At 55.9% G+C, this 24,215-nt stretch overlaps 13 protein-coding genes across 13 annotated transcripts; 5 read left to right on the plus strand and 8 right to left on the minus strand.

Moving 5' to 3' along the window:
- Position 1: 1 nt before the first annotated feature.
- On the minus strand, positions 2–1,324 carry L969DRAFT_93432 (uncharacterized protein; the record flags this gene model as incomplete). Its single annotated transcript, XM_014714014.1, has 7 exons — positions 2–425; positions 479–613; positions 663–774; positions 825–937; positions 991–1,059; positions 1,106–1,220; positions 1,273–1,324. 7 exons carry the CDS (start codon positions 1,322–1,324, stop codon positions 2–4), a joined length of 1,020 nt encoding a protein of 339 aa, XP_014569500.1.
- Positions 1,325–1,451: 127 nt separating this feature from the next.
- L969DRAFT_46068 (uncharacterized protein) lies at positions 1,452–4,690 on the minus strand (the record flags this gene model as incomplete). Its single annotated transcript, XM_014714015.1, has 4 exons — positions 1,452–1,838; positions 1,889–2,164; positions 2,214–4,240; positions 4,294–4,690. The coding sequence occupies 4 exons, from the start codon at positions 4,688–4,690 to the stop codon at positions 1,452–1,454; spliced, it is 3,087 nt and encodes a 1,028-aa protein (XP_014569501.1).
- A 152-nt stretch (positions 4,691–4,842) lies between these two features.
- On the plus strand, positions 4,843–7,311 carry L969DRAFT_86165 (uncharacterized protein). The gene is made up of 8 exons (XM_014714016.1): positions 4,843–4,972; positions 5,038–5,393; positions 5,458–5,706; positions 5,765–6,001; positions 6,052–6,166; positions 6,226–6,809; positions 6,860–7,108; positions 7,164–7,311. Exons 1-8 carry the CDS (start codon positions 4,858–4,860, stop codon positions 7,230–7,232), a joined length of 1,974 nt encoding a protein of 657 aa, XP_014569502.1. The 5' UTR covers positions 4,843–4,857; the 3' UTR covers positions 7,233–7,311.
- On the plus strand, positions 7,297–8,506 carry L969DRAFT_93435 (uncharacterized protein; the record flags this gene model as incomplete). The annotated part of the gene is made up of 5 exons (XM_014714017.1): positions 7,297–7,480; positions 7,527–7,699; positions 7,757–7,885; positions 7,944–8,001; positions 8,055–8,506. The coding sequence occupies 5 exons, from the start codon at positions 7,297–7,299 to the stop codon at positions 8,504–8,506; spliced, it is 996 nt and encodes a 331-aa protein (XP_014569503.1).
- Positions 8,507–8,557: 51 nt separating this feature from the next.
- Positions 8,558–11,717, minus strand: L969DRAFT_16272 (uncharacterized protein; the record flags this gene model as incomplete). Its single annotated transcript, XM_014713561.1, has 3 exons — positions 8,558–9,425; positions 9,482–10,129; positions 10,183–11,717. 3 exons carry the CDS (start codon positions 11,715–11,717, stop codon positions 8,558–8,560), a joined length of 3,051 nt encoding a protein of 1,016 aa, XP_014569047.1.
- A 13-nt stretch (positions 11,718–11,730) lies between these two features.
- On the plus strand, positions 11,731–13,194 carry L969DRAFT_86167 (uncharacterized protein). Its single transcript, XM_014714018.1, has 6 exons — positions 11,731–11,768; positions 11,818–11,983; positions 12,046–12,193; positions 12,251–12,340; positions 12,396–12,530; positions 12,592–13,194. Exons 2-6 carry the CDS (start codon positions 11,856–11,858, stop codon positions 13,039–13,041), a joined length of 951 nt encoding a protein of 316 aa, XP_014569504.1. The 5' UTR covers positions 11,731–11,768; positions 11,818–11,855; the 3' UTR covers positions 13,042–13,194.
- L969DRAFT_93439 (uncharacterized protein) lies at positions 13,100–14,885 on the minus strand (the record flags this gene model as incomplete). The annotated part of the gene is made up of 6 exons (XM_014714019.1): positions 13,100–13,203; positions 13,265–13,350; positions 13,400–13,645; positions 13,699–13,854; positions 13,912–14,394; positions 14,776–14,885. 6 exons carry the CDS (start codon positions 14,883–14,885, stop codon positions 13,100–13,102), a joined length of 1,185 nt encoding a protein of 394 aa, XP_014569505.1.
- Positions 14,711–16,021, minus strand: L969DRAFT_86171 (uncharacterized protein). Its single transcript, XM_014714020.1, has 4 exons — positions 15,733–16,021; positions 15,575–15,682; positions 15,062–15,523; positions 14,711–15,007 (listed from the first exon to the last, which is right to left on the minus strand). Exons 1-4 carry the CDS (start codon positions 15,965–15,967, stop codon positions 14,922–14,924), a joined length of 891 nt encoding a protein of 296 aa, XP_014569506.1. The 5' UTR covers positions 15,968–16,021; the 3' UTR covers positions 14,711–14,921.
- Positions 16,022–16,075: 54 nt separating this feature from the next.
- Positions 16,076–17,359, minus strand: L969DRAFT_47043 (uncharacterized protein; the record flags this gene model as incomplete). The annotated part of the gene is made up of 2 exons (XM_014714021.1): positions 16,076–17,062; positions 17,114–17,359. 2 exons carry the CDS (start codon positions 17,357–17,359, stop codon positions 16,076–16,078), a joined length of 1,233 nt encoding a protein of 410 aa, XP_014569507.1.
- A 339-nt stretch (positions 17,360–17,698) lies between these two features.
- L969DRAFT_93442 (uncharacterized protein) lies at positions 17,699–19,166 on the plus strand (the record flags this gene model as incomplete). Its single annotated transcript, XM_014714022.1, has 2 exons — positions 17,699–18,635; positions 18,691–19,166. 2 exons carry the CDS (start codon positions 17,699–17,701, stop codon positions 19,164–19,166), a joined length of 1,413 nt encoding a protein of 470 aa, XP_014569508.1.
- Positions 19,167–19,214: 48 nt separating this feature from the next.
- L969DRAFT_86175 (uncharacterized protein) lies at positions 19,215–21,070 on the minus strand. Its single transcript, XM_014714023.1, has 7 exons — positions 20,658–21,070; positions 20,523–20,604; positions 20,343–20,464; positions 20,038–20,295; positions 19,587–19,988; positions 19,401–19,539; positions 19,215–19,355 (listed from the first exon to the last, which is right to left on the minus strand). Exons 1-7 carry the CDS (start codon positions 21,032–21,034, stop codon positions 19,233–19,235), a joined length of 1,503 nt encoding a protein of 500 aa, XP_014569509.1. The 5' UTR covers positions 21,035–21,070; the 3' UTR covers positions 19,215–19,232.
- Positions 21,071–21,190: 120 nt separating this feature from the next.
- Positions 21,191–21,778, plus strand: L969DRAFT_16278 (uncharacterized protein; the record flags this gene model as incomplete). The annotated part of the gene is made up of 1 exon (XM_014713562.1): positions 21,191–21,778. The coding sequence occupies one exon, from the start codon at positions 21,191–21,193 to the stop codon at positions 21,776–21,778; it is 588 nt and encodes a 195-aa protein (XP_014569048.1).
- A 24-nt stretch (positions 21,779–21,802) lies between these two features.
- L969DRAFT_93445 (uncharacterized protein) lies at positions 21,803–24,214 on the minus strand (the record flags this gene model as incomplete). The annotated part of the gene is made up of 10 exons (XM_014714024.1): positions 21,803–22,122; positions 22,176–22,299; positions 22,350–22,447; positions 22,498–22,780; positions 22,829–22,934; positions 22,984–23,069; positions 23,117–23,344; positions 23,395–23,683; positions 23,743–23,810; positions 24,002–24,214. The coding sequence occupies 10 exons, from the start codon at positions 24,212–24,214 to the stop codon at positions 21,803–21,805; spliced, it is 1,815 nt and encodes a 604-aa protein (XP_014569510.1).
- Between the last annotated feature and the right edge of the window lies 1 nt (position 24,215).

Genomic DNA, 24,215 nt, shown 5'->3' on the forward strand with positions numbered 1-24,215 from the left:
ACTACACCGTCTGTGTCGAGGCTGTGAAGTATGCGCTCGCATACGAGACTGAGCTATCGGAGAGCTTCTTGACTAGACTACTCCTTTCATAGCGCACAAATTTAAGTCGGACGTCATCCTGAGCGAAGCCAGCAGTCTTGCTGTCTTGCAAGCTTGCGATGGTGGCGAGGAGCACGCCAATGGGGTGACGACCGCAGATGGTATTCTTTGTTCGTGTGAGATAGCTTGCAAAGTCACGGTGGGCGTCTTGAGCAGACTTTCCGCTGTCTTTTGTCAGCTCAACGTGTCGCATGCCTTCCCGATCGATAAGCTCAATGGATTTGTGGATTGGGAAGTCTGCGTGAGCGCTGTTGGTCTTGGCCAGCTGGACAGGTGCCGAAGAGTCTTCCTTCGGGACATAGTAAGTATAGCCAAAGCGCGTGCCCCTGATGCGCTGCAGATCAGTACTAGGCACGGCGATGTCAAAAAGCGCGCTCACCAGTGGCAAAAGTCGCTAGATATCACGAACAGCGTATCCTCGTCTGCGAGGTACGGCGCGAGTAATTTGCCGAATGCAGACTCCTTGCTTGTCGAGATGGATCCGACCATGATGGGCACGATGTTGACTGCGTGTCTGCTGGTGCGGATGAGCGCTGGACCGACCTGAGTAGCAGTTTGCGTACCCCTGAAAGACTTTGGCGATGTAGGGTAGCTGCATCTCTATACTGTGCTCGTCGTCATCTGCAGACGGTGACATGTCCTCGAATTGGCGCGTCGCTCGCAACCGCGCGATCGCTACCGAACTTCGTCAGCCCCGTTGTATGCATGGCAAGGAGCACACGCACTATCCAGATCCAGGGGGAGATTGCCAAGCGGCGTCTTGTATGACGAGCGCTGAGACAGCGCGCAGCCATTGAGATAGACATGATGTGACGGCCCTAATATAAAGACTCGCTTGCTGCAAGTCCTCATGATCAGCCATGATACAGCATGAGGATGTTGAGAGCGCGCTATGCAAAAGGTTCGATACAGGCGTATGCCCAGGCCGCTGCTGCGCCAGAATACGCATAACCGGCATGCCTGCGGACATATGAGCTCGACACGGGGACGGTGACAGTGTGCATACGGAGATATGATGGCCTTGAGATTGGGCACCGGCGGGGCAAAGTCCTTGTCTTCTTGGCATGGCGTAGAATCGACTTCGCCTAGCCAGTCAGACAAGAGCTCGTCAAGCGTCTTTGCTGCTCGTGGAGTACATCAGCTCACGCCGGCAGCGTCTCATGCAGTGCGTACAATCATCATCATACCAGCTGCCTGCGTGCGTTGCCGGACGAGCGCCTGACATGTATGCTGATGGGGTGATGCAATCAATTTGGACGTCACAAACACGACACGACACGCGATCTCATATCATACGAACTCGACAGCGGAGGAAAAGAGGCAAGAAGCGCAAGCATGCATGATGGCAAAGATCATAGCTTGAGCTGCAAACCAGCATTATCAGGAAGAATTGGCTTGGTGCGTTGAGCTTTGCGAGTATCGCTTGGCTTGCCGGCACTTGCGAGTAGCTGTACGCCGCGCTGCTTTGACAGCTGATCGACTGCCTTTTGCTTCTGCGCCCTTGAGCCACTACCGTACTTATCAACGGTCGCCGCGAGTACTGCTCTCTCTTTGCGTCGCCTCTGGCGATCTGCCTTCTTTTCCTGACTCGACTTTTCTTCGCTCGTCGCGCTGATTGCAAGCTTTGGCTTATAGACTTCCTCTGGCGCCATGAGACTTGCAGTAGATTGAGCGGTTGGCAGTGCACTTTCCAGTGTGACCGAGGGTAGATTTGCAACGGTGGTGATTGTTGCTTGCGGCTGGGGTCATAGATCAGCCGCGGGAAAGGAAGACAGGGCAGGAGACGTACAGGTTTTGGCGTGTAATGCGCGTTGCTGAGCGCATCGAGCCTGCCGCAGACGTCCTCGAACAGAGCAGAGAGCTCCTCGTGCTGCTTGACCAGCTTGGCGTCTCTAGCATTGACAATCTTGCCACCAGCCGCAAGTTCTCGCTCCTCAGCGAACTCATCTGCATAGACATCTGCCAAGCCGCGCGAAGATTGCTCCATATCGAGCTGGAGCTGCGAAGATGGGATGAATGCCTTGGGATCGAATGGTAAGCGCTTCACGACATCATCATAATTCGCCTGCTCGTCCGCTTTAGCTCTACTCGACGCACATGCAAACGCGACTAACGTCGAGAATTCTTTGCTTGATCTTGGCCTCGAGAGTGAGCGTAACTTCTTCGGTCACCACGGGCACGACCTTGCTCGAGTGCTCGAATTCGAGATCTTCTTCGAGCAAGCTATTCTGCGGTCGATCTCGACTGCGCACTTCCCCCTTGAGCGCCCAATCCTTCTCTGCAATGTTCTCTGCTTCTAGCTTCCTGATCTGAGCGTTGAGTGCCGCAAGACGCTTCTGGTGCGTCGATAGACCTGATGCTGATTTGTCCTCCTCGTCGTCCAACAGATTGTGCCTGACGCGAGACATGACTTCCGTACCATCATCCTGCTCGTCCTGTAGTCCGTCCGCAAGATCGTCGTGCATGTCTGCGTCGCTCGGCAGATCCGTGCCCTCGTCGTGCAAGACGTCCTGCTCTTCGCCGGATGAGCCGCCTTCGGATTCTCCTGCGTCGCTGTCTTCTTCCAAGTCAACGTCGTCATCTACGTCCTCGTCGTCAGAACCTTGTCCGTCAAAGGCTGCTTCGTCATCGTCATCGGAATCTTCCGTAACGGGAAAAGCAGGAATAGTGTCAGAATCTTCATCATCGTCTGCGTCACTGCTATCTTCTTCGTCCTCTACTTCATCGGCGATGGAAGGATCAAGACCGATCTGCGCCAGAGCACGACGGACGCGACTGTTCGAAGCAAACACATTTGAGAGCGAATGACCGGCAGCACCAGGCCGAGCGGGGATATCCTTCACTCGCACTTGGTTGTTGAAGCTCACTTTGCGTTTTGCAGCGCCGTTGGCCGAGGCCACCCTGGCAGTCTTGCGAGGCGACGGCTTCTCTGTCTTACTAAGTGACGATTGCTTCCGTTTCTTCGAGACTGTCACCGGCGCATCAAAAAAGTCGCTATACTTGATATCTGCTACATCTTCGAGGTCCATCGCTTCTGCTGCTGACTCGTCTGACTCGTCATCCTCTGGCGCTTCGTCGACAGGTGCGAATAAGTCAACGACTTCCTCGTCCCCAACGTCTTCAGGATCGCGCCCTTCTGCAATTGCGTTCTGCTTCTGCAGTAGTCGCCTGAGATCCGCCTCGCCTTGATCTGTTTGACGATGAAAGTCGTCTAAGCTGAAGAAGTCATCGTCTACAGGTGCCCGAGTCGTCGCTTTGACAGCCGATTTGCCGTTCTGAATCGGCGCTGCATCGAAATTGTCAAGCGAAAGGCCAGCTTGTTCGTCTTCGTTTTCTGCTGTATTTTCATTGGCTTTAGTCTTTGCCTTCTGGCTGCTCATACTGGCTTTGGCAGGCACAGGCTCCTGCTCCCCTTCTCCTTCTGCATCGCTGTCTGAAGCATCGTCGTCGTGCTGTGCAAAGGGATTGAAAGCGTTAGCTTTTGCTTGCGGCTTGACTTTTCGTATGAGTGGAACGTAGTACTCTGGCTCATCGAGCTCAAAGTCGACTTCTGACTCATCCTGCTGCTGCTGCTCGCTGTCGTCAGTTTCGCTCGACGCAGCATCGTCTGCGGCGAAGGGATCGAAGCCGAGCTCTTCGCGCAGTGCTTCTAGTTCGTCTGGTGACATACCGCTCGCTTGCTCTGCCTTGGCATTGCGCATGAGCATGAGCGAGTCGTTTGGCACGGCTGTCGCTTCTTCATCTGAATCGTCTTCTTCGTCGCTGTCATCTCCGTTCATCGCGTCTGAGCCGTTTCCGTCGGTCTCATCGTCCGAAGGCGCGTTCTCGAGTGCCTCTTCTTGACCACCGCTCAAGGTATATTTTGCGAGATCGCGTAACCGACTAGCTCGCATGTCAATCTGTGTCCACACGGACGACGCACTGTTTGCAAGTCCGCCAGACACAGCGGATGAGGGTAGGTAGAGTTCGGAAAGCGGCGTAGGCGCTAGCAGGGGATGTCGCTCCTTTGCCTTTGATGATAGGCGAGCGGCTTGCTGTTTGCGCGTCATTGAGCGAGTCTGATGTCGATCTCCGCCACCATTGCTGAGTGCATGTAAAAGCTCGTCTATTCGATCGAGTGCTTCTGGCTCGCTGGCAAGAGCTAGCAGGACAGCGAGTCAGCAATTTGTCGTTTGCAGCTCGTCTGCTACACACCATAGTCAAAGAGAGCTTTGAGGCCTGACCGCGTAGGCTCTTGCAGAGTGCGAGCGCTGGAGCTAGGTTCGCTATTTGACAAGCTTTCTAGAGCTGCAGTGGGCTCTGCAAAGAGATGGATGGCATCTGCCAGGCTGTCTGAAAATGCTCTGAGCGAGACGAGCGCTTCATCTGCCGAGTTTACAGCCCCTTGGTTGGTCCCATTCGATGCGGCAGGGCTATGCAAAGGTGATGTGCCCGCTTTCGCCTTGCCTTTGGCCTTTGCGGATGCTTTGCGTCCTACAACTTTGCTCGGTGATGACGATAAAGGACTGTCGGTGCCTGACGACGGCGACCCATTCGAGCCGCTAGCCTTGCGCTGCCCCTGCTTTGGCGTGCTACCGGTCGCGCGGACCATGGCTACCTGCAGCGTCTCGGGCCGTGAAGAGCGAGCGAGTCTTGATCGTCTTGCTGCCGGCGGGCGACGACTTCCTCTCCTCGAAAAGTTGTCGATCGTCTGACGCCACCTCCTGTCAGGCGCGACACAAGGCAGGCGACCGCTGGGAGGAGGCGTAGTCAGCGAGGATGAGCAGCTACGAGTCCGGTGCGCCCCTGATGAGCATGTCCAACGCAATTACACAGCTGCCTGCGCCTGCATCGCTCTCTTCCAACACGGCACAAGAAGTTGTGCCTTCATCAGGTGAGGCCACCCTCTCACTCGACCAAGGACCGTCTACTGATTTGACTCGGTGCGACGTACGATAGACTCTGTAGATGATTCTGTCACTGCTTCCGGGGGGTCGGCAGCCAACAACAACGCTCATCTGCTGCATCCACTCGGTCTATTGATGGACGAACTCAAGTCTGAAGAAGTCACGCTCAGGTTGAACGCCATCAGACGCCTTTCCACCATCTCTCTCGCCCTCGGTCCTGCGAGATCGAGGGAGGAACTGTTGCCCTTTCTGCATGACTCGCTCGACGACGAGGACGAGGTGCTGCTCGTACTCGCAGAAGAATTGGGCAATCTCGTCGATTATCTCGGCGGGCCCTCGAACGCGCATCTCTTGCTCGGTCCGCTCGAGACACTCGCCGCAGTAGAGGAAACGCTCGTCCGCGACAAGGCGCGCTTGTGCTGCCCCTCATAGCTTGTGTATGCTGACAGGCGCGTCTACGCGCTCTTTGCAGGCAGCAGAGTCGATCAACAAGATTGCAAAGATCCTTTCCCAGCCACAGATCGAAGAACACTATCTGCCGCTCCTGAGGCGTCTATCCACAGGGGATTGGTTCACTTCCCGAACGTCCGCCACCGCTCTGTATGGATCAGCTTATCCGAAAGCGACGACGACCATTCAGGACGAGATGAGAAAGATGTTCAGCTCGTTATGTACAGACGAAACCCCAATGGTCCGCAGGGCCGCAGCGAAGGAATATGGCGTGCGTACGGAGAGGGATGACAGATCACAGACAGCTGACATATAGGCCTCGCCTGCAGCCTTTCAGCAAAGTGCTGGACAAGCATCTCCTCATAACAGAAATGTTGCCCGTCTTCCGCAAGCTCTCCACAGACGATCAGGACTCGGTCCGACTGCTGACCGTCGAAGCGCTTATCGCGATGGCGCAAGCACTCAACGACGAGGAATGCAACGAATACCTCGAGCCCACGATGAAGAACATGGTTTCCGATTCTAGCTGGCGAGTACGCTACATGATTGCCGACCACTTTGTAGAGGTCAGCTCTCCGGCCTCGTGCGGACACATGTGCTCATACGATCAGGACAGCTCTCGACTGCAGCAGGAGAAGACATCATTCGCGAGGATCTCGTCGCAGCCTTCGTTCATCTTTTGAAGGACAATGAGGCCGAAGTCAGGACAGTAGCAGCCGCGCAGATTCCAGGCAGGTCAAGTATGCCCCATAACATAGACCGTACTGACCGGCTAGAACACGCAATGCAGGCTTTGCAAAGCTTGTCGACAAGGACGTCATTCTGGCAAGGCTGCTGCCATGCGTCAAGGACCTCGCGACAGACACGTCTCAGCACGTACGCGCTGCTCTTGGCACACAGATCAGCGGTCTCGCGCCTTTGCTCGGCAAAGAGGCTACCATCGAACACCTCCTACCGCTCTTCCTGCAATTACTCAAAGATGATTTCCCGGACGTGCGACTCAATATCATCAGTAAGCTGGAACAAGTCAACGATGTCATCGGCATCGAACTACTCTCGCAAGCCCTTCTGCCTGCTATTATGCAGCTTGCAGAAGACAAACAATGGCGAGTCAGGCAGGCTATCATCGATTATATTCCCCTACTGGCCAATCAGCTCGGCGTACGCTTCTTTGACGAGCAGCTCTCAAACCTCTGCATGACCTGGCTCGGCGACCCCGTATACAGCATCAGAGAGGCGGCGACGGTCAACCTGAGGAAGTTGACCGAAGTCTTCGGTGTCCAATGGGCCCGCGAAGCCATCATTCCTAAAGTCCTCGCCATGGGCAGCAATAGCAACTATCTCTTCCGCATGACGACCGTCTTTGCCATCACGGTATGCCTCAATCGATTGTTCATGGACGCTGCTGATGTGATCTAACACAGACAATGGCGACGGCGCTCGATGTGCAAACGATCAGCACATCTGTGCTCGAGACTGTCAATAGACTCGTAGAGGACCCGATTCCAAATATCCGGTTTGCAACGGCAAAGTGCCTCGGCGTGCTTGCACAGACTGTAGCTGGCCAAGAGGGCGGCAAGGAAGTCGCGCGAGATGGCATCTTGCCCGGTCTGCAAAAGCTCAAAGAGGACAGCGATCCTGACGTCCGATTCTTCGCCAACGAAGCCATCGAGGTACGCATCCCAGACTTTGCGCTGCCGTACATGAACTCATGAGCACTTTGGACAGGCTGCACATGCGGTCGCTTCTGGACATCAAGTCGGCGCGCGAGATTCCGAGATGTCAATCTCTTCATAACGGCGCACTCGGGCGTGCGAGATGGCAAGCATATGTTCTGAGCTGTACCTAGAGAAATGGAATTATGAACAGATACTCGTTCGCTCCGAGTGAGGCACACAGCACGCCAAAGTACAACGAGACTGTGCAAAGTCTCGCATGCATGCAACACGTCCAAGTATCGGTCTACTCGCTCTTGGCTTTGACCTTCTTGGTCGCTACTGTGCCCTCTCTGAAGCCGTTCTTGAAGCGTCTCCCAACGTGCTGTGGTGGGCCAGGCAAAGGTCAGCATGTGTAGCTTGCTCGATGCGCGAGCGAGATTTCTGACGAACCTTGAGGTAAGAGCATCTACCTGTACCCGTCGTCTTTCTTCGCTTAGCCTTCTGGCCCCATTCGTAGCTGCGAGTCTTGGCTGCCGGGTAGCCGCACGAGGCACAGGTGCTCTTTTGCTTATGGAAGCAACGGCGACCGCATCTTCGGCAGAGCGTGTGAGCTAGCAAAGTGAGAGTGTCAGCCTACTCGCATCATCTACTGAATACGCAAAGGCTGACTCTTCGAGTGACGAAGACCAAAGGACGAAGTACCCTTCGTCATCTTGTCGTACTTGCCTCACGCTCACAATTCCTCCAGGCGAAGGCTTTAGAAATCTCGGTGAAAAGCGTGAGAGAAAGCTGGTGTGGCTCACAACTGCGAACGCGCCGCCTGATCTGGCTGGTATCAACTCTAGGATAGGATCAAGTCACACTTGCTTCCTTAGACGAGATGCAGATCTTCGTCAAGACCCTCACGGGTGAGCTCAAGACTGCCTGCAGCCAAATAGCTGCTGATCAGTTGTCATCGCAGGCAAGACGATCACCCTCGAGGTCGAGTCGTCAGATACCATTGACAATGTCAAGGCAAAGATCCAGGACAAGGAGGGCATCCCGCCTGACCAACAGCGCTTGATCTTCGCCGGCAAGCAGCTCGAAGACGGCCGTACGCTGTCCGACTACAACATCCAGAAAGAATCGACGCTACATCTCGTCTTGCGTCTACGTGGCGGTGCCAAGAAGCGCAAGAAGAAGCAGTACACGACCCCCAAGAAGATCAAGCACAAGCACCGCAAGGTCAAGCTTGCCGTGCTCAAGTACTACAAGGTCGACAGCGATGGCAAGATCAAGCGTCTACGACGAGAATGCCCAACGCCCGAATGTGGCGCCGGCGTCTTCATGGCTTGGCACCACAACCGTCAGTCTTGCGGTCGATGTGGTCTGACTTACATCACCGATGCTACGCCCACCAAGGCAGCTGCATAGGCTATCCAAGCTCATCTGTAGCTCCAGAGTGAATATGCATTTGCCTGTCTACTAGCTTGGCTGCATCTTCATCAGGCTCTCTACGACGACAGAAAGCCGCTTATAGTCCTTGAGCAAGAGATCGATGTCTCCCAATCGCAGCTCGCTTGCGTCGTGAGCCTCGAGGAACTGCTGCAGAGGCGGCGAGATCGTTTGCGCGTCCTGAACATGATCTGTGTTTGCAGCCGTGAGGGAGAGATTCGATAAACGTCTGTTCACAAAGTAGCCCTCGTTATGGGTAAGCAGTGACATTGTGCGAGACGCTGGAGCAGGATCGGCAGGGATGCTCGACCTCAGTGATGACGCGCCAGATGCAGACAGTCGATTGAGTCCCGGGATAGCTGCAAGACGGTCTGATATCGAAGGCTTGTCGTCTTCAGTACCAGGCTGAGCATTGATTGCCGTGGATGAGCTCGTCCGCGATAGTCGCGCTTGAACAGGCGCAGCCCCATTGCTTGTGCCCTCGCGGGCGGCCGGAGGTGTCAACTCTGCCAGCTCTTTGTGTTCGAGCGGTGTGCTCGTCGTATGTGCCCTTCCTCGCGGCTTCTCAGGTGCAGCGATAGGCGTCAAAGGGCTAGATGCCCGTCTGAGCAGGCCCAGCCGTTTGGTGATCGCACCATCCTCTCCACCCTTGCCATCGAGCACGCTCTTTATCTCGTCTAGCGAGACGGGCTGCTTCGTGAGCAAGCCAAAGCTTCCTCCTATGAGCCTCACGCCTCCATCGAGCGTTGTAGCTAACCCGCCTGCCACGCCGCCCAGCATGCGTGTCGCGCCGGTGGCGACAATATCCATCTCTTGCGTGACTCGCGCCCTGATGGATGATGCCGGTGCAGGCTCCAGCTTGGCCTGTGTCGTCTGAGTTGGTGAGCCGTCTTCCGAGCTGCAAGACACGCAATCACGTCAGCATGACGACGAAAGGCTGAGAACAGGATATACCTGATCACCCGAGCGGAGCCCATGCCGACACTACTGAGATCGATGTGCAAGAGGTATTCGACGACTGCTTGCAGGTTGCAGACACAGTATGCGGTCTCGCCGTGAAGCAGGAGCTCGCAACGGAAACGTTCGATGAGACGGAGATGTGAGATGAACTGTGACGGGTTTGCACGAACGACACTGAAGATGAGGATTGGCAGCAAAAGATCTGCGCTCGATTGACTAGCATTCTGGCCATCTCGCACCGAAGCCTCGCGCAGAGATGAATTGATGGCATCGGCCATCTCTAGTTCTGTACTGGCTTCGCTTTCGTTGGCGACTTCAGGCTTGGTGGGTATAGCAGGTAGCTTGCTTATACCATCGACGAGAGCCTTGTGTATTCTGACGAACAGATCGAGCTTGCTCTTTGGCGTACGATAACTTGCTCCGGAGAGGAGTTTGAGCATCTCGCCGCACTCGCGCACAATATCTTCGATGCCTTCTCTGAGCGTCTTGTGTGCTTCATCCCACTCTGCAGGTGCGCCGCTGCTGGGCTCCAGCTGCAGACTGAGATGATCGAGTGAGAAGTCAAGCATGTTCAATCCTGCGATGCGCGACGCAAGATTGACATCGTCTGCGCGATCCTTGCCGTCGTCAATACAGAACAAGCTGTGCCAGAGGATGAGTCAAGTTCAGTCCAAGATAGAGCTGCTGGAACGTACCGGTCGTATGACAGACCCACAAGAACGTCCTCGACTGCTTCGAGCGCATCCTGAGTGACCACCTCCTCGTTAATGCTATCAGAGCTCTCCGTTGATGCTTGGGCAATCCGAGCAATGTCCAGGCAGAGACCCTGATACGCTCTAGCGAGCTCTTCTGCACTTGCAGCATACAATGGACCGGTGATTGACGTTTTACCTTTCTTGCTCGTCGACACTGTACGCGCCGTCGAGATACTGACGGCTTCTGAACCTTTCGGCGGGTCTAGCCTCGCCAGGAATTGCACTACGAGATCACTTGCTTCGGCGGAAACATTCTGGGACCGTAGACGCGATCGACAGAGCTTGGCCGTCGCTTGCGCAATCTCTCTTGCGAACGCGGCCCTTCGTATGACGCGATCCACAGCTATGGCGCGAACACTGATCAGATCGAGGCTCGGTTCTGGTGAGATTGTTGGATCGGCCAACGACGGTGGGGATTCTGCCAGTGGCGAGGCAGCGAGCGAGCTAGACGTGGAAATGCTTCGCTCTGCTCTGATGCCGCCGAAGAGGGATGCAAGCGTTCTGGCTTGCGGCCTGGTGATCTGGCCCTGTGAGTTGTTGAGAGTCGGTTTGGGCACGCTCAGCTTGCTAGGCACAGATAGCAAGTGTAGACATGGAAAGGCCGGCGTGGTAGAGGAAGACACATAAGGCGGTGCCGAGCCCAGAAGCGTGCTCATGAGCTCCTCGTCCATGCCGGCATCCTTCGTCAGGGTAGAGATGCCAGGCACGGCGCTACCGAAGATGACCGTATCGTCTGCTTTGACGCCTCTGAGACCGTTCAGGGTTGCCACCGTCACCGCAGCTGTGCCTGGAGTAGCAGAAAGAGAATTAGAGTCGAGTAAGACCAGATGGTCGCGTACAAGCGCCGGTGTGATAGTCTCATTTGGCGGCAAGCCGTCTTTGGGCAAGAGAAAAGTGACGCGATCGTCACTGAGCGCTGTCCAGACTGCTGTCCAGCCATGGGTATCCTGTGGCGGACGTGCTCCCTTGCCAGTCTGTATCAAGCCAGTGTGCAGCTCTATGAGCCGCGAGAGCATGAGCCAGCCTGCAGAATTGGTCGATAGGCCGAGGGCCTGTACAGAGCTTTGGAGGCTTTGCAGCTTTAGCTTGGCAGTAGCAGAAGTCGGCGATGGCGCGGGAGTGGGGTAGTCATTGGAAACAGCTGTGAGAGCCCTACTGGACTCTGCCAGGCTCGAAGAGGACGAGACATTGGTCGGGGAAGTCAAAGGTTTTACGAGGCTTGCTGAGGTTGTAGGGACGGTCGATAGAACAGACTGCGTCGTGAGGGGCACAGAAGCTAGGGGACTAGCTTGTCCGTTGGCTTGTGCCTGGCTCGCTGCATGCAAGCCGCTTCCACTCGTCCGTCCTCTTGACCGTGGCTTGTAGTGTAGCTGCTTATAGTCGCTCGTCTCGGTCTGTCCGTCGGCACGCTCTGCCAGATGGCCATCTTCCGAGCCCTGTGAGCTCGCCAGGAGAGGATGGTGCTGACCGGACATTCAGCCCATCCAGTGCCCGGGCGTGCTCCAGATAGGCAAGTCACTCACTTGGTGAGTCGCCAAGTCAAGTCGCGCAGCAATTCATCAAGCTGAGGTTTAGCAAGCTAGCAAGCGTCAAGACGAGGCCAGCCTACCGGCATGTTCAAGATCATCACCGGCGGCAGCACCAGCGCTCCGCTTGACAGCATGCAGCTTGATGATGCAGCAGGCAGCGCTCAAGTCAGCGTGCCTGGCGAATTTCTCGCCTCATCTCACGACTGGATGCGGTCAGCCTCTTGGCATTGCGTCACTCTATGGTTGTGTTGAGGCGAACGCGGGACTGTCACAGTGGCCACGGTACATATGTGGCAGACGAATCGGTCGTGTCGACGATGGCAGGCACGGTGGATCGGGTCAATAAGCTTGTCTCCGTCAGAGCACTCAGGGGACGCTACAAGCCAGAAGTCGGCGATCTCATCATTGGCCGCATTGTCGAGGCAGGTTACTCGCTCATCAATACACTGTGAGAAGCTGAGCATCGCATCAACCAACAGGTACAAGCCAAGCGTTGGAAGGTTGATGCCTCGTCGCGCCAATTTGCCTCTCTGCTACTTTCTTCGATCAATTTGCCAGGTGGTGTACAGGTGCGTCCTCGCCGGTATCGAGTTTTTCTAGCTGACGCGCAAGTCCTACTTGCAGCGGCGCAAGCTCGAATCTGATGAACTACAGATGCGTACATTTTTTCAAGAGGGCGATTTGCTCGTTGCAGAGGTGCAAGCGCTATACGCTAACGGCGAGATGAGCTTGCATACGCGCTCTCTCAAGTTTGGTAAAGTGAGTCGATCGCTGACGATCCTGTCGTTCCTGCGCTGATCCATCTTGCTCGCTTCCCAAGCTGAGGAACGGCGTACTCGTGCGCGTGCAATCTCAATTGATCGTACGGCAAAAATCTCACTTCCATGCGCTGCCTTGCGGCGTCAACCTCATCATCGGCATGAACGGCTGGATTTGGATCTATCAGCCTTCGCCAGCAGAGTCGAACACCTCGCGCAACAATGGCATCGGCGCAGACGGCCTCGAGACGACTGACACAGATGCATCGATGCTCTATTCGAGCACCAATGATCCCTTGGATAATGTTATCATGATAGCCATCGCTCGTACAGCCGCTGTCATCCAGGCATTGGCAAACAACAACGTGCCGCTAACAGATTCGAGCATAGCTGAAGCTTACGAAGTATCGCAAGAGCTAGAAATTGACGAGCTCGGCACCGCCAACGTCGCCAACCTCGGTCGGCCAGATATCGCTCAGCTGCTTGCAACAGCAGTCCTCTCGCGCGGCTAATCTACAAAGCAGCATGTAACATCTGACAACAACATCTACAGATGGACGGAATACGTGCCTACTCCTCTACAAGTGCGATTGCTTGCGTTGCAACGTCCTCCAGCGCGCGCACATAGGTCGTCACGCCTTGTCGTGCCAGGTGTCGATCGAGCTCGGTCGTCACTGCGCACATGCGACAGAGTTCAGTCCTTGAAACGATTCCAGAAAGAGCGAGAAGACTTGCTGCCTTCTTGACCGGGATACTCTGCGAGCGAGCCGACCTCGAATGCATCTGTGATCGTCTGTGCGAGCGCTGCAGAATTTGGCAGGCTGCGTTTCCATGTCAATGGCGCACATGTAGTCTAATGGTGGGACCTACGCTTGACCAAGAGCGAAGCGCAAGCGGTATCGACCTGGCAGCAAGATGGCGAGATCAAAGAAGACAAAGAAAGCGCCTTGCTCTCCATCGACGGCCTCAGCAAGCTGTGCTGTTGAGACCGTCTGACCGAGCAGCATTCGACGAGGTTGATTCGACATTGGATCAATAGCGAGATCGATTGGCTCCTCGTCGTTGTCCGCGTCAAGCAGGGCACAATGGCAGATGACATACTGCAACTCGTCGATTCTACCATGACGCTACCATCAGAGTAGCACAGCAGAAGTCGACAGACGGCTCACACTTCCGTGATAGGCAATCTCTCGCCGTCCTCGCGCACATACAGACGGAGGATCGGCGTTGGCAGTATGGGCACTCTGCTCTGCGAAGATCTCCTGATGCCGATCGCTGCACCTCGACGAGGCTCTTGAATCAGAACAAGCTCATATGCGCGTCTTCTGCAGGTCACCAAGCCAATCAGCCACCAAGCCTACTGTGACAGTACATCAACTAACGGCTGAGCTGTCCGTTCGTCGCAAGTCGGATCGACGAGAGCACGAAGTGCTTGCGCTGTCTGCTCTGGCTCTTCCGACGGCTGTTCGACAGGAATGGAGGCCGGTGGAAGGGCGACTGTATTAGCAACACTCGTTTCGGCAATAGCCTCTGGATCATTCCTGCCCGTCAACAGCTTGTCCAGACCGCCCGTAGATGTCTCGGCGACTCGCGTGCGCGGAGAGCGTCTAGGCTTCGCCGGGTCGTCGGCATTGCTGCCCACTGTTGCGAGGGCCTCGTTGCTGCCGATGCCTCTGTCTTCTGGCGTCTTGCTTGTCAATCCGGCCTTGCCAGAGCCGGCCTGTCTCGTGACGCGACGGCCAGAGTCCATCCCAGGCGCTCTCGGCTTGCTTGCACTCTTGTCAGCCCTGTCGTTGCTGGCACACGATCGTGAAAGTGGCCCATCTGAGCATGGCCACGGGCATGTGTTTCGCAGCGCCTGCGTCCTATCAACAGTGGCTACCGTCTGAAAGGCCTACAACGGCGCCCACTTCGAGACGAGGTCAAAGCTGGGCGCGCCGTCTCGATAGAGGGTTCAAGACGACACGGACATTGCATTCTGCAAAGACGTATGCGCAATATTGCAGACGCGGATGTTCTATGACGGGAAGCCGGCGATCGAATGAGAGGCGTCCGACGGTGGGCGCTCCTGACCATGTAAGACACCGGGTGGAGCTTCTGTGACAGCAGACCCTTCCGTGCGATCCCGTCGACCGAGATTCACTATCGTTTTGGCCCGAGTGGTGAATACAAAAGCTTATCCGACGGGCCAGAGAGTGATGAAGTGCGCAATGAGAAGAGCAGCGAGATGTGTTGAGTTTTGTTACAACAGGGCTGTATGACAGCTCGCAGCCAGCCAGCTTGCTTTACATGCCGATCGCAAGCTGGTCTCAAGACAGACAGAATTGCATTTCTGTCGGAGTCCCGCGCTGTCCATGAATATGGGTCGGTGCCACATCCCGCTCTGGTCTATCTATATGATGTAAGGCTTGACAGACGTCCAGGCCGCGGCTCCTGTCGTCATGATGCCGGAAGCGATGAGCATCGGCCTCAGACCGGCTGCACATCAAGACAAGTCAGCGGCAGGCAGGGGCGTAAAGTCACGAGACTTGCCTGTGCTCTTCCAAATTGCACCTGTGCCAGCGCCTGCAAACATCGAGCCGTAGATATCATGCCGACCCCGATACTTGTCGACAGAGGAATTGATCGCATTGTAGATGAGGGCAAGCACGCCTGCATTGTTGCCCAAGAAAGTGCCTCGTCGCGTGATGGAATTGAGCACGGTGTTGAGTCGTAGCTTGAAGCCGGGGCTGCGAGGACTGAAAGTGGCCTGCGGTGCTTGGGCTGCACCCAAACCTGCCGTCGGGCCTGCTTGCGCTGCCGCTGCTACGCTCTGAAATGGAGCAGTCGCTGCGTGCGGACGGCGGCCAGCAGCAAAGGCCTCGGCGCCCGACAGTGTCGCCCCAGAAGCTGCTGTGTCTACTGTCGTCGCTGCTGCAGTCGCTGGAAATACCGAGGAGCGCAATGGCTTGGCAAGCCCTTCTCGGAGACCCCACAGACCACCCGTTGCCAGACCTGTCTTGTAGTTTCAGCATCTTTGCAATGCGCCCCTCTGGCCATACTGACCTGCTAGATAGGTCGTTCCGGTGCCGTAACAAAGCTCGTCGCCCCAGCCTCGGCTCGGCAATAGGCCCTTTGTGCCTTCGAGCGAATTGAGCTTGCCGTCCTCGAGCGCTGCAAGAGTGAAATGAGAATCAATAGCAGGAGGCGAAATCTTGATGTACCTAGATAGTCAAGCTCCCCACTGGACAAGTTGGCGAGTGGGTGCAAGGCAGCAGGATCGTAGGCATTGGCTTGCTGGAAGATCGCATTTGCAGTTGGAGCCTCAAAGGGTGCACGAGACCCGTCTGACGAGGATTCGCCAGATCGTGTGCTGAAGCTGGCTTGTCGCAGCATGTCCTGCGCAGATTGTGCATCTTTGCCGCTCGACGACGAGCCTGATGCTGCTGGAGTAGCCATTGGGGACCGTCGCTCGAGCTCGATCGTAAGAAAATCCTCGGCGCGTAATCAATGATGACACGTTGCAAGCTGAACGAACGTCGTGCGAAGCGGCAGGACTGATCGCTACTATATGCAAGCAAAGAAAGCTACAAAAGCCATGGATGATACGCTCAGTCTAAGTGCGTCAGATGTCGCGAGCTGCAGATTCGGTTTGCCCGCTTCGCGTGGCGTAGCATCATTCGCCTTCGGTTGAGGGGTCGGCGTAGGCACGGGTGCATTGGCTGCATATGGCGGCGAGGCATTCATTGGCATGACTGGCGATGGTGTTCCTACGTTAGGAGATGTCGGTGTTGGCTGCGGTTGCGGCTGTGCTGGACTTTGCGCGGTCGGAGTGCCAGCTGTCGGATCGGGAAATGTCGGATTGGCTTGTGTGGGCAGAGTTGCGCCGACGGTGACGTGAAAGTCAGTTGTGATAGGCTCTGCAATCGGCCGAATCGTCACCATCGTCTTGCCTGCGATGTCTGTCGCGACAAGTGTCTCGGTGAGAATGACATTTGTCTGGCTAAACACTTCTGGCAACGAGAATGGCAGTGTGGCTAGCTGAGCGATATTGGTGGCCGTCATGCCGTTAGTGAAGGGAGTGACAGACTGTTGCTTGGGTGGCGCCTTCTTAGGATAATCCGTCACATAGTCTGACGGCTTGCCGAGATCGGTGCCATCGATGTTCGAAGTGATATTGCCGCACGTAACTCTCGTGAGATCAGGCGCGTGAATGACGACAGATCGACCGAGAATACTGAATGGCTGCGGATAGAATCGTACATAGGGATCAATGAACGAAAAGGCAGGGGTGTTGCCGTTGACCGTGCCCTGCAGCTTGCCATGTTTGCCAGACAAGTCGCCCTCCTGACAATACCATGGCTGGCTGGGGTCGCAGGCAATATAGTCTGTTACCGAGACTGGATCGAGATGGCCGAGTGCGCTTGCACAATTGCCATCTGCCGAGATGGGATTGGTGTGGATGTGATAGCGATATTCGGTCGAGTCGTTGAGACCGCGAAGTACTCGCCCTTCGATGAAGGTGCCTTCGCCCTCTCTGAATTCAAAATTAAACTGTCACCTTAGTGAGCGAGTAGGTCGGTGACGGCCCAGAGGTGAGCTCACGATAGCTTCCACATTGAACTTGCCACCCGTCAACCGTGCGGTGGCACGCAGAGGGACAGTCTTGACAACGTCCCCTGCTGCTCTTCTCTGCAGTGAGCCTGACAATTTCGTAAGGCCTGGGCCAGACGAAGTGTTCGTCGCTACGCTCTGTAGGTCGATTCCTTTGACGACTTCGCCGACAGCTTGACCATAGGCGCGTGTCAAGCTGACGAGAGCGGTGAGCGAGACTGCGAGCAATACGTTCATCCTGGTCTCCTACTATCTCTGAGGACAATGAACCCTGATGAGCTATCTGGAGAGCTTGCATCGCTCGCGCCACTAGGATAGCCTCGAGTGAGTCCTGCCGTCGACGTCGCGCAGAGAGCCGTGCGCAAGTGAACATCGCGCAGCATCGAAGTCTTGCTCGAGGACAGAGTTGGGTTCGATGGCAGAGCTGTGTGGGGGAGGACCGCGGGATGCTTAGCCATCAGGCAGGAGGAGTATGACGTGCGCAATCGTCGGCCAACATGCCAACACGCGCCAGAGTGGAGAGTCGGCATGTTACGTCAGAACCGCTGGGATTCCTGAGCTCCTGGCCTGCTTGCGATGCCGATAGGGCCAACAGAAGGCACACACACGACCGATGTCGATCTCGGTGGGTTGTGGGAGCTAGCCGAGCAAGCCGCCGACAGGATCTGGGCTGAATCACCGAGGCCATTGAACGAGACGATAACACCTGCTTGGCCTTCACTCGGGAACGACCATGACCCGTACGGTGTAGCGGATGCTTGGCAAGGAGAGGAGAGCCGGACAGCGAGCTGGGGTGATGGCAGTACAGCTCCAAAGCCACAGACAACGAGTTCAGACGAGTGTTGCTCACCTACCGATCTGCAAGCCGTCTCGCCGACCTCGCCGGCAGCAACGGACGAGTCTACAACACACGCAGAGAGTGCAAGCGGTGGGACGAAGAGGCCTCTACCGCCGCTGGTCGATGGCGAGCAGACCTACCATTCGCGATTTATACAGCCAGGCATGATGTTCAGCGGCACACAGAGCTATTCACCGGCTGATCACTGCGCACTCGGCTTGCTCGCCATTGCCGCGCGGCATCGCCACAGACTCGAAGTAAGGGCCGAGGTCAGGGCGGTCAGAGAGCGAGCGGCTCAACAGGTAGCATCGGCTCAGGACGCGCTATCACGCATCGATGAGCAACGACGGCGGATGAATTCACCTTCGATACCCAACCATAACGTCCGCATGCGTATACTACGAGCTCCACCTGCCGTCGAGCACGATCACGACAGGCCGACAACTCGCCGCAGATTTGACCTTTCGGAGACCGTACAAGCCGCACAAGAGCGCATACGCTGGGCGCAAATGCCTGCCTTGCCACCTCGAGCGGTACAGAACCCTTCTTTGGCAGCTCCTCCGATACCTGCATTGCCAGACATAGCGCCGCCAGCTCTCGAGGACGAGAAGTGGATGGTTCGCGCAATGATTAGCCAAGTCGACTTGAGCAGCGGTACCCTCACTGGCATACTCGGTGAGTTGGTCCGATGTAGCAAAATAAGCAACGCTGAGTCAGTGTCGGCTCACAGAGGCAAGGGCTGTGCCCGGTTGTCCTCAAGCTGTCCTGACCTTCTTTGAAGGTGAAATCATCGATGGCCACAATCACACGCTCGAGACGAAGAAGTGGAGGACAGACAGAATGACGGACATGCTGTATTGGGCACGCTGTGCTCCATTTCGACATTTGCAGTCTCTACATTCTCTGCAGAACCTCAGCGAGCGTGATATGGGGCCAAGTCTCGATACCCTCGACTTGCACAAAGATCGCTACATTCTCATGCGATGGAAGGAGCGAGACTACATCAACGTCGATGTTCACGATTGCACTCTGACCATCTCGGGCGGCTACTATCTTTGTCTCGACCGCCGCACGGGCGCACTCGAGGGCTATTACCAGGATCCTGCTTCTGCACCGTTCCAGAAGCTGAGGCTCTCGCCGGCAGGCGACACAGACAGCGCTGGCGCTGTTCCCAAGATACCTAGTCTTTCGTACGATGTATGTTGATCACACCGCGAGGTCATATTGTGCGACGAACATGCATTGTTGTCTGTTGCAATTGTCTAACGCTTGCTACCTTTTGAAGGACCACTCAAATCTCCTGATGCCGATAGTGGCGAGAAAGAGCGACATGGCTACTGCGGCCACTGCGAGCGGCTTGCGCACGAGCGCTGCTGTCGAGTATGTGTACGAGATCTGGTCATGTTAGCCCACGGCTTTCGGCTCCGCTTGGCTACTTACAATCACATTCTCGGCATGCTTGTCCGAGCAAGCAGACTTTTGCAGCACGATAGCCGGTCGACCTGTCGAATCGAGGTAAGAGAATTGGATTTCGCGTGTCTCACTATCGACTGCAAAAGGCGTCTCAACACGAATGTGACTGTAGCACGTATCAATATAGGATCTTCTCGCGCAGAAATAGCGCACCTGGCTCCTTCTGGCAGAACGACGCGCGTCGTGACGCTGTCGTAAGCTGCGTTGGCGATGGGTGACAAGAACGGCACGGAGAGTACGTAACGGCCTGATCGACCTTTCGCTTTCCGGAGATATTTGCTTGCTGTTAGAATGTATCCAATTTGGAAATCGTAAGACCAGCCTCCGAGCAGCGGATATCGAGGGGCGAGCTCGATCTGGCTCGGTCCTCTTGCTCCACGCGAGGGTCTGAAGTGCGACGTCGAGACATTGCCGACGACATCGGTGAAGTAAGGTGATCTCGCACCATTAGGCAGCTGCACCGTGATGCCTTGAATTATATGCGGTATTGCGCCAGGTGCTCGTCGATTGAAAGTCGCCATCTGGAAGTCAACGCGAGAAAATTGGCCTTTCAGTCTGCATGCCTTATGAGCCTTTGTGTGACTTGAGTGACTGGTCAACCTACGCTGGGCCAGCATTGAGTAGGTCCATGCGATCCTCAACGCTGATGCTGTCGCTCCACTGGGAGACACCCACCGTTCTTTGCAGATTCCTAATGGTGACGAGTGGCAAGGGCTGCTCATAATGCACGCTCGCAACGTAGGACTCTCCGCTTGATGGTAGCGCAGACTTGGCGTCAAAGACCAGCGTCGGGCTTCCCGCTGTCCTTGCGAGCTCGAAGCCTTCTGGGGCGCTGTGGTTGAGCAGACGTGGTGACGGGCATCTACGTGCTGCATGAGATTGGGTTTGAGGTAGCCAGGCACAACTCACTTGATTCTCATACGCGCTTCCTTGATTGTATGATGATGCAGACCGGCGAGAAGGTCGCCAGTCCATTCGAGTGACTGGCTTTCGGTCTGTTGAGACAGTTGCGCTGGTTTGGGCGTCGAGACCTGTCGAGCGAGCGCGCACGATGAGTGAGCAGCGGGCCAGGTCCGGCATACAGCGTACATGCAGGTAGATCTCCGCGAGCGTGATCTGTATCTTGTCTGCCGTCGGGGCAGGCAACTGGACTGCGTAGTATTGCGTCTCCCTGCTCATCCACGCATTAACGCATGCTCGCGTGCGTACACCAGAGGATCGCACGAAAGGCTATCGTAACCCGCTTTCGAGACGGGTATAAGCTTCTTGCTGGACTTTGTCGTGCCTTCGTATGCTTCGAGCGAGCTCAAATGCGCCAAGTTCTTTGACTTGATGCCGAGATGCCAAGTTGCAGGCTCGGATGAGGCCGAGAGTGGCACGAGTGTGAGAGCAGTGTTGATGCGAGCCGTTGAGCCGCCCGAGAGGTCTATGGTACGAGCAAGAGAGCTGATCTCGTACTGATCTCGAGAGGCAGGCGTGTAGCTACTCGGCGCAGACTGACCAGGCGACGGGGCTGCAAAGACAGTCTGCTCGCTCGCTGCGGCCCATGTGTGCTGCAGGAAGCCCAGGCAGCCTGCGAGAGCGACGAGACGAGCTCTCATGACGGGCGACAAGCGATGGCAACTGCTCGACCACTGCTACTCCGCTCGAGCGCGACGGGTCGACGACGGTAGGCTTGCGACTCTCCAGGCTCATCTCATCGACACATGCTCAGGAGATCACTTTGTACAAGCACGAGCAGGCTCCAAGAGGCGCCCATGCGACGGCGACGCACTCGGGTCATAGATGAAAACACGAGCGCCTTTGACCTTGTTGGCTCGCCTGACCCAGTGAGCAACTTACGACCTGTCCAATATCGTTCCATCTTTGGGGACAGAGAGGTCCCTCTCGACAATCTGACACCTCTCGATCCCAGTGTGCATCCCTACACGGAGGAGTATCCAACGGAGGGCGCTCTCGCAACGGGTATGACCCCCCGCCTTGCTGCATTGCGCAGACGGTACGAATTGTACGACATGGCATGGCGTCTCCACAGGCGGAGAATGGACGACCACTCACAGACATTCTGGTCGAGGGTCAACATCGCTTTCGAGGAGGACAAGCAGGCCTACATCGAGCGAGCCCAGCAACGCGCCAAGTTGGCCAACCAGCCTTTTGACGCAGACGCGGCCTTGCCCGAGTTCTATGCTGCCTGGCTCGCACGACACCGACTTGAATACAAGGACTACAATGCCGAGCTGTGGCGACTGACTTGGAGTGCTCTCGCTCCCGCAATGATGGCTAAACTCAGAAACTGGCGATGGCGGTTCGAAGTCTGGCGAGCAGGAGCATCAGGTCATGCATGAATCACAACAGCGTGCTTCTGGACTCTAGCCAGTATGTTCGTAGACGGTCGTGATGAGTTTGCCAGCTTGGACGACTGTCTTCAATTGCTCGGGCACAGCCTTTTCGGTGAACATGCCTTCCTCGCCTGACGCATCGGGCAGGCTGACGTTGATCGAGCTCGTCTTGGCGGTGATGATCTCAACGTCTAGACTCTCCTTTGACAAGTAGATCTGACCGACGTCTGTGGCATCGATCAGTATCGTAGGCACGCGGCCCAGTATCTGAACAATGAAATTTGGTGACGACGTGACGGCAAGCGCAGACACGGTCGAATCGAGCAAGACCGATACTTTCTTGCATGACACTGCCGCTCGACCGATCAGACCAAGAGGGGATTGTTACTGGCAAACGACTCACCGAGAGATATCGCATTGACTTTGCCTTTGATCTGGATGACAGATCTTTGGCAACCAAAGATGTTGACGATCTGATTGATCTCTGTCTGGTCGATAACGATGCTGCTGTTGTCCATCTGGTTCTCCTGCTCCGTGCAGATCAGCAGTGCCCTAGGCGAGCCCGTGCCAAACTTGCAATGAGCCATTTCTGTCCCTCAAGCTCAAGCTTGGCAGGTTTTGCCGTTACCGCAGGTTTCGCTAGCGCACTTGGCTTTGCGGGCTTCGCTGGCGGTACTTTGTCTGTCATATCAGCTAGAGCCTGAGTATACACAGAGAGGACTAACCTGTAAGCGATGGATTCGCAATTGCGCGCAGAGCAGGATTCTTGTGCGTCTGCTGGGAGGGATCAACCTTCTTCAGGCCTTTTGTGACCGATTCGCCCTGGTTGAGCGCGGAAAAGACAGAGGTCATATCGCCGGCTGCAGCTTGCTTGGGCGTTGCGTTGATGGACTGGCTCGAGAAGTCTGTCAGGACTGGTGGAGCGGGCGGTGGGGGAGGTGGAGGTCCTCCTGCCGGCGGTGCCGTATTGCTTGCCTGTGGCGCGACATAGGTCTCTGGATCTACGCCCTGCTCTTCGCGGTCAGCTTGGTTGTCGAGGCGAGGAAAAGCATGTACTTTGGCATTCCAAGAGACGCCTGTGGTGTGATGCTTGATCACATATTGCCGCAGGGAATCCAAGAGAGCGAGAAACGATCGCGCCCATTCGATCTGCTCGGCATCACTGCGCAATCGCTGAGCACCGTCAAAAAACGCACTGATGCGTTACGGACGTCTCTTTGAACTCTTTGATGATACGATTGGTATAGAATTCCGCCGCGTCTCGCATCTCTTTGATGAATGGTGCAGGCGTTTTGACCTGCACAATGTAAGCTCCCGCGAGATGCGCCGGCAAGCAAAACCTACGATGGTGACCCATGCAAGTGAGGGTATGCCTTCTTCGACCATCTTGAGATGATTTGCAAACTTTCGCTCGCGGCCTTTCTCCTGGACTTTGCCCGCCGCGGTGATGGCTTCCGACATGGGTTGCAGCATCTTGCCGTACGTCGAAGATGACTGTGCAGGCTCTGCAACGCGACTGGCCGTCTGGAGAAACTCAAGCTGACTTGTAAAGCCTGCTTTGACAAACGCAGACTAATCCTCGCTTCGTCAGTCTGGCAAAGTGCGCGTCACGTCAGACGTGCCTGTTGATCGACTACGCCGCCAATGGCTTGACTGAGCGTGACAAACTTGTCAAGCGGTCCTTGAAGCACATCCTGAATAAATTCATCCACCGAAGGCGTGCTTGCTGTGCGATCCGAGGCAGCTTGAGCAGTCGCGAGAGCGGGTGAAGGTGTCTGCGGAACGACGCCCAGTCCCTGAATCGCTCTAGTAGGCGCGGATGAAGAGGCAGGCTGAGCGGATGGAGCTGTTGCTGCTGCTGTGGCTTGAGTATGTGCAATGTCCTCTAGTCTTGCTGTTGCCGCCTCGAGACTGCACACGAGCCAGGGTGAGCTCAGTGGAACATGCGAGGGGTACAACGGCCGGCGCACCGCTTGAGTAGCGTGCCGAGTAAGCCGACGCCTGCCTGTGGCAAGCTGCCTGCGAGTCCTTGCATGGCCTGTCAGCTTGTGATGGGCTAAGCTGCTGGACGAGTCGAACACGCGAAGCAACGAGCACCTGCCAGCTGCTGACCCCGTTCTCCTGAGCCTACCTGCAGCAGCTAGCAGCCCTCCTCACGAGCTCAGCATCTCCTCTGTGTATGTCCGCGTACACAACGCCATGGCACACCAATCACGCTACGACACTCACTCGAGCACATTCGTACAAGAACCGTTCAGCGCTCCAGAGAATGAGTCGGACGAGCTCTTCGAGTATGTGCACTGTCTCTCGTGCAGACGAGACCCGATAGAGACCGGTATCGCGCACGAAGACGGGAAGCTGTTGCTCTGGCTTACCGAATGCGGCCACATCGTCTGCAACATCTGCTGCCGCGATCAGTGGCAGGTAGGCACAGAGCATCATG

This window comes from Mixia osmundae (genome assembly GCF_000708205.1).
Source record: "Mixia osmundae IAM 14324 unplaced genomic scaffold scaffold_3, whole genome shotgun sequence".
Classification (NCBI taxonomy): Eukaryota; Fungi; Basidiomycota; class Mixiomycetes; order Mixiales; family Mixiaceae; genus Mixia; species Mixia osmundae.